At 33.0% G+C, this 8,279-nt stretch overlaps 1 protein-coding gene across 1 annotated transcript; it reads right to left on the minus strand.

The window, feature by feature from the left end:
* LOC107638977 lies at positions 156-2,835 on the minus strand (the record flags this gene model as incomplete). Its single annotated transcript, XM_021120849.1, is given in 9 exon segments — positions 156-566; positions 659-810; positions 897-996; positions 1,097-1,192; positions 1,354-1,423; positions 2,007-2,097; positions 2,215-2,284; positions 2,397-2,530; positions 2,686-2,835. Coding segments are annotated over 9 exon segments (891 nt in total). The 3' UTR covers positions 156-434.

Below are 8,279 nucleotides of genomic sequence, written 5' to 3' on the forward strand. Positions count from 1 at the left end.
TATATCAAACACAAAAACAAATATTTTACTAAAAAATGTTTTTTCACAAAAAATAGTTAGAATAAAGCTAATTGAAAGTTTTTAATAATTTAGTTTAGAGATTCAATCATAAACATTTTAACTATAAAAACTTAACTAAAATTTTAATGAAGGTATAAAGACTAATAAAGTAATTAAATCGTATTATTATGTTCCTATGACATTTCTTTTATCCTTTTTAACAAGTTTTTATTCTTCCTTGCCAATGAGTAATAGCTCAAATGGCATAGTCTCCCCATACTCAATTAAGAGGTTGCGGGTTCGAGTCTCGTATCTTTGGTATAAAAAAAAAAAAGGTTTTTATTCTTCCTTACCCTATATGCTGTACTAGTACTGCTATAGTTCCAAATATAAACTACCAACCACTGATTGTGATTGTGAACAAGTTATGGAGATCATGAACATTTAACAGGTCCAACTAAAGCAAGTGCTTCCTTAAGAGCCATCAAAAGATGTTGAGGATGATCCTCTATTCTAGCAGCTCCCCCATATTCAGATTGCATTGATCTCAATACTCTACCAACAATCTAAGCAAACGTAGAATCATCATTTGATAAATTGCCATGTACAAGTTGGATCCATAAGGAAGATAACAAAGAATGGAAAGTAAACATGTTACCTTCCGTGCATAGCCTCCGTAAGCTATACCGCCGATTAAGGCGTCTGCCGAATTCGACGAATCAACTGCAATAGATGTTGTTTGAAATAGTCCTTTTTTTCTCAATCCATCAATTGTGTGAGCATTAGTGCCACCAGCAAGTTGAAGGAAACCTACCATGCAAGTTCAGAGATTTTGTTATAAAACTGAAGGTTTTCAAGGATCATGTATTTATATGTATGGATTATTGAATACAAACCGGGAGGTCGGTTTATCGCTTTTGCCAATTCGATAGCAAAGGCGATTGTTTCCTTGGTTGCTCCTCTCCCGATGTCTCCGCTCATCGGCCGGCCGTCCAACTTCATTCGTGTATATAGCAAACATGGTTTTGTTAAAAAAAATGAGGCATAAAAGGTTCATTAACAATGTTGAGATTGTTGAACTCATAGAAAGGCACACCTGCCATAAGTTGAAGCATTGAAGATTTGGTTTCATAATGGAGAACATCTCATTCATAGAGGATATTGTTGAAGCTCCACCATTAGGTAAGCTAACCTGGATAATTTTTGTTTTATGTTAATCTCTTTACTCAAATGCAAATACCCTATAGGGTGTGTTTGGAATGAAAAAATATGGAAATGATTTTATTTAAATCAAATAATTTCTAATAATTTATGATTCCAAACACACTCATACAGGTTGGAGGCACCACTTACTGCTATTAACTTTAAGTTTTCTACTGAATCCCCTAAAGCACACCAGAGCTCTTTGAATTGTGCACTCTGCCTGCAAAAAGAACACATGATAATGTTAGAGATGTAACCATTTACACAAGAACTTTTATGACAAGGGTTTAGAATTCGATCCTTGTTGACCCCAAAAGAAAAAATTTCAGCAGAAGGCCAATAAAAAGAGAAAGAAAGCCTTGAAAAAAACTCATACAAACTCAAAAGAGGCTCATGCGTGAGGGGGTATGTTAGATATATAACTGTTTATATGTCTCCTCCTATCAGTTTAAATATTTTGGAGAAGTGGTATCATGACAAATAACATGAGAAAGTGAATTTAAACACATCAATCATGCATCACAAGAACAACATATATCTAATCATCAGAAAACTGAGTTTTTTTTTTCTATGCTTTATCAGCTGAATTGTCTGAATAGAAAAAGAAAAAGCCATCTATGTAAAACATGGTTATGCCACAGCCATAGAAATACAAGCTTAGCAAACACATTACATGTGTATGAGAAACTGAGAACTGATAATTGAGAATCATCCTTTCAGTTCTTGTGAAAATATGTTTCCATATCAGTTAAAGTCATCCATTAAATATTGTTTGATATGATTAATTTGGTAACTAAAATTACCTCCCACTTGTATGTATCTCCATAGCATCAACATCATCCCTCCTGAGGAGATCAGCAGTTGTCGCGGCATCTCTTACATATGTTACCTCTCCTGGATCAATTCAGTAAGTTCATATTCTTAAAAATATCACATGATACATGGAAATCAGAATATTATGGATGAAGTTAAAAACTTATAATCTCAAAAGTTAGCAAGAAAATATCTCACTTATTTTGTCATAGGGGCAAACCGGAAGGCAACGGCCACAACCGTAGCAGCGTTCTGTTATGACTCCATCCTGCACGTCCAAGCCAATTGAACAATTTAAGTGTGAAAATGTTTTTGAAAAGATGAAATTATAGTCTGTAAAAACCAAAAACATCACTTCCAAGTAAAATCAAGTTAAAAACCACTAAAATTCTTGGTAATTCAGTATTAGATGAAGTTCCAGATGCTGATTTCCCTAGGAATGATATTGCATTAGCAGGGCACACAATTTCGCAAGGGCGAGAACAATCTGCTGGACAGTCTTCTGGATCAAATTCTGCATAGAAGCCAGTACTAGCAACATTCATTTATTGGAAAAATTTGCACAAAAATACTGAATGGATCAAGTGTTTGATAATTATGTTGGACTATGCTGATGCAGAAATATTATAATGAAACCAACAACTAGAAAGAACAAAGACTCTTTCTTACCGGCTTTACGAAAATGAAGATCTTTATCATCATTGACACTGATCATAACCCAAGGCCTCTTCTGAAGACCTGCGATTTCTGTTGCGGCTTCAATTCCTTCGTTCACAGCGCTAACCACTGATGCATCAGCAGCACAGTCAATGCAGTCAACTGCACCCATACAATTCCAATCTCAATAACAAGTCACATTTAAGTTTGAAAAACAAAAACCCCAAGGCAAATCATGATGATGCATCTGTTTAGAAATTAGAAATTAAAGAGTAAATTACTTATTTCTATCATGAAAGATTTGAGTACTGACAATATATCTATCAAAATTTGAGCTAGTTCGACAAAACTATCAAAACATTCGGCAAAATTACACAACAAACTACCCGTTTAAGGTAATTTTGTCAAACTAACCTGATCTTTGATGGATGTGGAGTTAGTTGAAATCTTTCATGGTTAGAATTATATCCTACAAACTACCCGTTTCAGTAGTTTTGTCAAACTAACTCAATTTTTGTTTAGTTTAAATCTTTCATTGTTAAAGTTACGCCACCTAACCCTATCATTTAGTCCGGCATCAAATTTGGTCCTTTAAAAATTGCAAATTAATTATATTAGTCTTTTGGTCACTCCATTAATAATTTTTTTAAAAAATTAATTTTGTAAAACGTTAAATGATAATGTATATAATACCTGATATATCTTATTAGATATGTTTATGAAAATTTATTAATTTAGTCATTTTTTTCAATTACAAAAGTTCTATTCCTAATATAACCTAGTAATTAAATTAACAGATTTTCATAAACATATTTAATCAACATCTAATTAAATATATTATGTGTCATGTATGCTATTAGTTAACATTTTATATCATAAATTCTTGACGAAAATTGTGAATAACTAAAAGAATTATTTTTATAAAGGACCAATTTAATTAAAAAAATCTGACTAATTTTATTATTAATCCATTAATAAATATCTAACTAATAGTTTAAATCTTTGAGATTTCTGATATCAACAACATCCTACAGATAAACACAGAGAGTGTTAGATTAGATATGATTCAAGCATGAGAAAGTGAAGAAGTAATAAGAGAGTAGTAACCTCAAAGCTTGCACCACAAATGAGCTTAACCCAGTTTCCTCTTTGAAGAGATTGAAGCGGAGAAGAAGAAGAAGAAGAAGAAGAAGATAGGGAAGGAAGCTTCAAAGTGTTGCTAATGAGGCTCTTCACGTTTTCGATGCTGCTTCTCAACTCCACTAGTGCTTCTTTCGCTGCATCAATTACACAGTCACAGTTAGCATCTTAGATAGAGGAAGATATATGATGATGATGAATGAAACAGAGACAAAAACATGTGTTGGGAAAACCATGACGATGATGGTATGTTGAAATCTTTGTATTGCAAAAATATCTGAGTGCCATAACAAGTAACAAGCCTACCTAAGTTGCTGTTCTGATTTATGAACGGATAAATATCAATATCATTATATTTTTAAAAGAATCTAAGTTCTATGCAATCCGCGCTACTAATCACATAATATTATATTTAGTGAAAATAATTATTTTTTATATTTTTTTTATATTAATTGTGTAAAAAATTATGTGTGAATAGTTATTTAAAACTTTAAATAGATCACGAATGATATTATTATGATAAATACTTTTGAAAATAAACTTGATCAAATTAACAATGATTTCTAAAATTTTTACTATTTTTAAAATTTCTCAAAATCAAATATAAAAATACTACGGCACGTGAATATTTATAATTTTATTAAAATATATAAGCCCATATCTAAATAATATGAAAACCTAAATGATTGTTAGGTCTGTAAAAAAAATTAAAATTTTTAATATTCTTAATTTTACCTTTTCAAAATGTTAAAAAAAAGAAACATTATCAAAACTATTGTTTCCTTTTTTTTCCCTAAAAACTATTGTTTTTTAATTAATAGAATTAAGGGGGTAAATACTTTTTTTTGTCTCCAAGGTCTGGGGTCGAAATCAAAATCGTCCACGACCTTTTTTTCTTATTAAAATCATCCTCAACGTTACAAAACGTTATAAAATCATCCTTTTCTATTTTTTTTGGACCAAATTACCCTTAACTATTAATAAAAATAATATTAAAAAAATAAAAGACATGCGCACCACCATCAGTCAGACAAGGCAAATAAAATAAGCACTATAGGAAACTTGAGTTAATAATCATAACATACCCGTATTCACATACTCAGAGAATTTCGGGGCATGCATGGCTTCAAGTAGGGGTGTGCATCCGAAGACCCAGCCCGGTCCCGAACACTTTAGGGGCTAATTTGATGTGATTTCATCATGTCTAGGGCCGGGTATGGGTCTCAAAAATAGACCCGGTCATTATTTCGGGTCGGGTCCGGGACATAGTTCGGGTCACCCAAAATCGGCCCGGTGGCCCGGTCATCATACATAATTAATATTTTGTGTTATTAGTGATGGATGATGGCTATTATTATGTGAAATTTAAGTGTTGTAAACCTTAATATTTTGTGTTATTAGTCATTATATATAAGACTATAAGTTAATATTTTATATTTAAAATGCATAAGACTTTAGACTAATGCATAATCTTGTGTTATTTGTATTGATTTAAATATTTGGTGTTATTAGACAATATTAGTATTGATTATGATTATGCTTTAATTTTAGAGAAGAGTTGGTTCTTATTATATTTTTCTAAGTGAATCTTACCATGTCAAATAATGATTGGAGTCTTGAAAATTTGGATATTTTTACATGCTAACTTACAAGAAGGTATCAAGGTAATATAATGTTAACGGCCCGGTTTTCACCCGATTTTTATCCGGCATAATCATGGCCCGAAAGTGTATAGGTTTCATCAGGTCTAGGGTCGGGTTCGGATCTAATATATAGGCCCGGTATATATTTCGGGTCGGGTCTGGGTCACGTCAAACCCGGTTTCACCCAACCCATGCACACCCCTAGTGGGGGGTTACAGTGAGGGGCTTGATGGTGGTGGTGGTGGTGGAGGTGTTAGTGTTGATGGTGGTTGTGGTGGTATGGTGTTGTTGTTGTTGTTGTTTGGTGTTGTTGGTGTTGGTGTTGATTGGTGGTGGTGGTGGTGGTGGTGGTGTTGGTGTTGATGGTGGTTGTGGTGGTAATGTTGGTGGCAGTGGAGGTGGTGGGGTGAGGAAGGTGAAGAGGAGAATGATGATGATGAGGGTATTTCGGTCCAAAAATTCGGAAAATGATGATTTTAAAGCGTTTTTGAACGTTAAGGATGATTTTAATAAGAAAAAAAGGTCGGGGACGATTTTGATTTCGACCCCAGACCTTGGGGACGAAAAAAGTACTTATCCCTAGAATCAACGATTTTTTTTTTCGGACAAATCACTTATTTAAGCTAAGGGAATAAAAAAATTATATGAATTAGCCAAATTAAAAATTGGTTCATAAATCTACCCGTCTACATTTTTATATAGTTCGAATCACCCTAATTCGAACTTTATTTCCATGTGATTCGAATCATACATACACCCACTAATTCAAATCAACCTGATTCGAATTACACCCACACTCATTCGAATCAAGGTGATTTAAATTATACACACATGTGCACATAGTAATTCGAATTGGGCAGATTCGAATTACTCAATTTAAAAAATAGTTATTAAAAAAGTTCCATTTTGTTAAAATTATTTTGCATAGAATAAAATATTTTTTGTAGTATAATTTAAATAAATTTATTAAAAAATTTATTAAAAAATATTCATGAGCTATTAAAAATGGGCAAAAGAGTATTGTATAGAATTCGAATTGATAGCTCATTAATATTTTAAAGAAATCTCGTAATTAAATATTTTGTTAGCTTTTTTTTAATGTATGAAATAAAATATATATTTTTTAATTTTTTTAAATTGAGTAATTCGAATATGTCCAATTCGAATTACTATGTGCACGCGTGTGTAATTCGAATCACCCTGATTCGAATTAGTGGGATGTATAGGTAATTCGAATCAGTATGATTCGAATTACATGGAAATGAAGTTCGAATTAGGATGATTCGAACTATATAGAAATGTGGACTGGTTGATTCATGAATCAATTTTTGATTTGATTTATTCATGTAATTTTTTCATCCCCTTGATTTAAATAAGTGATTTGCCCTTTTTTTTTCACACTATTTTTTAATTGACAAATTAAGACTAATTTTTTTATGGATTAAAATTCTATTTAAAAATGAGATAAATATCAAATTGGTATTCGAAAAGATTTTAGCGCTGACAAAATGGTACCTGACTTTTGTTATTGACGAAATAACCATTGAAAGATTTTAAAATTTGACAAAATTGCCCAACCGTGAAAAGGATAACATCACAGTGAATGAAAAACGTTGATGTGGCAGTCGAAAGAGAGCTTGGTGATGGCAGCGAGCTCCGACAACATTTCTGGCAACCTCCTCCTTCTTTTTTGTGTTCGCTGGTTCTTCTTCTTTAACACGCCGATGCGTCCCCTTCTGCTATGACAGCTGAAGAAGCAGACCGCCATGGCACGCTGTTGCACCTCGCCGCGTTCTTCGTGTTTGCCACTTCTTATTCTTCAACATGCTGCTGCGTACCCTTTCGCGTCCCCTTCTGTCAAATTGCCATCGTATGTTGTTGCGTCTCCTTCCGCCATGGTAGTACCTTGCTGTGTTCTCGTGTTCACCTCTTTTTCTTCAACATACCGTTGCGTCTCTTCCGCATCCTCTCCACCATGGCAGCACCTCCCGCTGCGTCCCCTTCCGTTATGGCAAAGAAGAAGAAGAAAAAGAATTTCGCGTCCCCTGCACCATGGTAGCACCTCCCGCTGCGTCTCCCTTCCGTCATGGCAAAGAAGAAGAAGAAAAAGAAAAAGCGTCCCTTCTGTCATGGCAGCACCTCGCCGCTGTGTCCCTTTCGTCATGGCAAAGAAGAAGAAGACTGGAAATATCGTTGGAGTTTCGATGGCCACATCAGTATTTTTCGTTCACCGTGACATCATCCTTTCACGGTTGGATGATTTTGTCAAATTTTAAAATTTTTCAAGGGTTATTTTGTCAATAACAAAAGTTAGGTACCATTTTATCAGCACCAAAATCTTTTAGGTACCAATTTAGTATTTATCTCTTTAAAAATTTAATTGATCCTTGCATACATAAGTCTGGATTGAAATTATCAATACTATTGCGTGCTTGTGCTTCCTGTTGGGGTAACGTATACTTTTTGTCCTTGAAGTTTGGCAAAAATTTTAAAAATACTCTTAAATTTTATTTTGTTTCAATTTTGTCCTAAAAAATTTTTATTTGCATCAAATATACTCTTGATGGCTAAATTTTCAAAAAATTTAAAACTAATTTAACAATAATGCATAAAAATTATACTTGATTTGCTTGTGTTGAGGGTTGTTCTTATGAAATTGTTGTTGAGTTGGTCTTAAAAACTTTGAAAAATTAATCGCCAGGAATATATTTGATTATTTTTAGGAAAAAATTAAAATAAAATAAAATTTATGAATATTTTTAAAGCTTTTATCAAATTTCAAAAACAAAATATATACTTCTTCTTGTGTTTCTTTGGGCCTCT

This window comes from Arachis ipaensis, chromosome B04 (assembly GCF_000816755.2).
Source record: "Arachis ipaensis cultivar K30076 chromosome B04, Araip1.1, whole genome shotgun sequence".
Classification (NCBI taxonomy): Eukaryota; Viridiplantae; Streptophyta; class Magnoliopsida; order Fabales; family Fabaceae; genus Arachis; species Arachis ipaensis.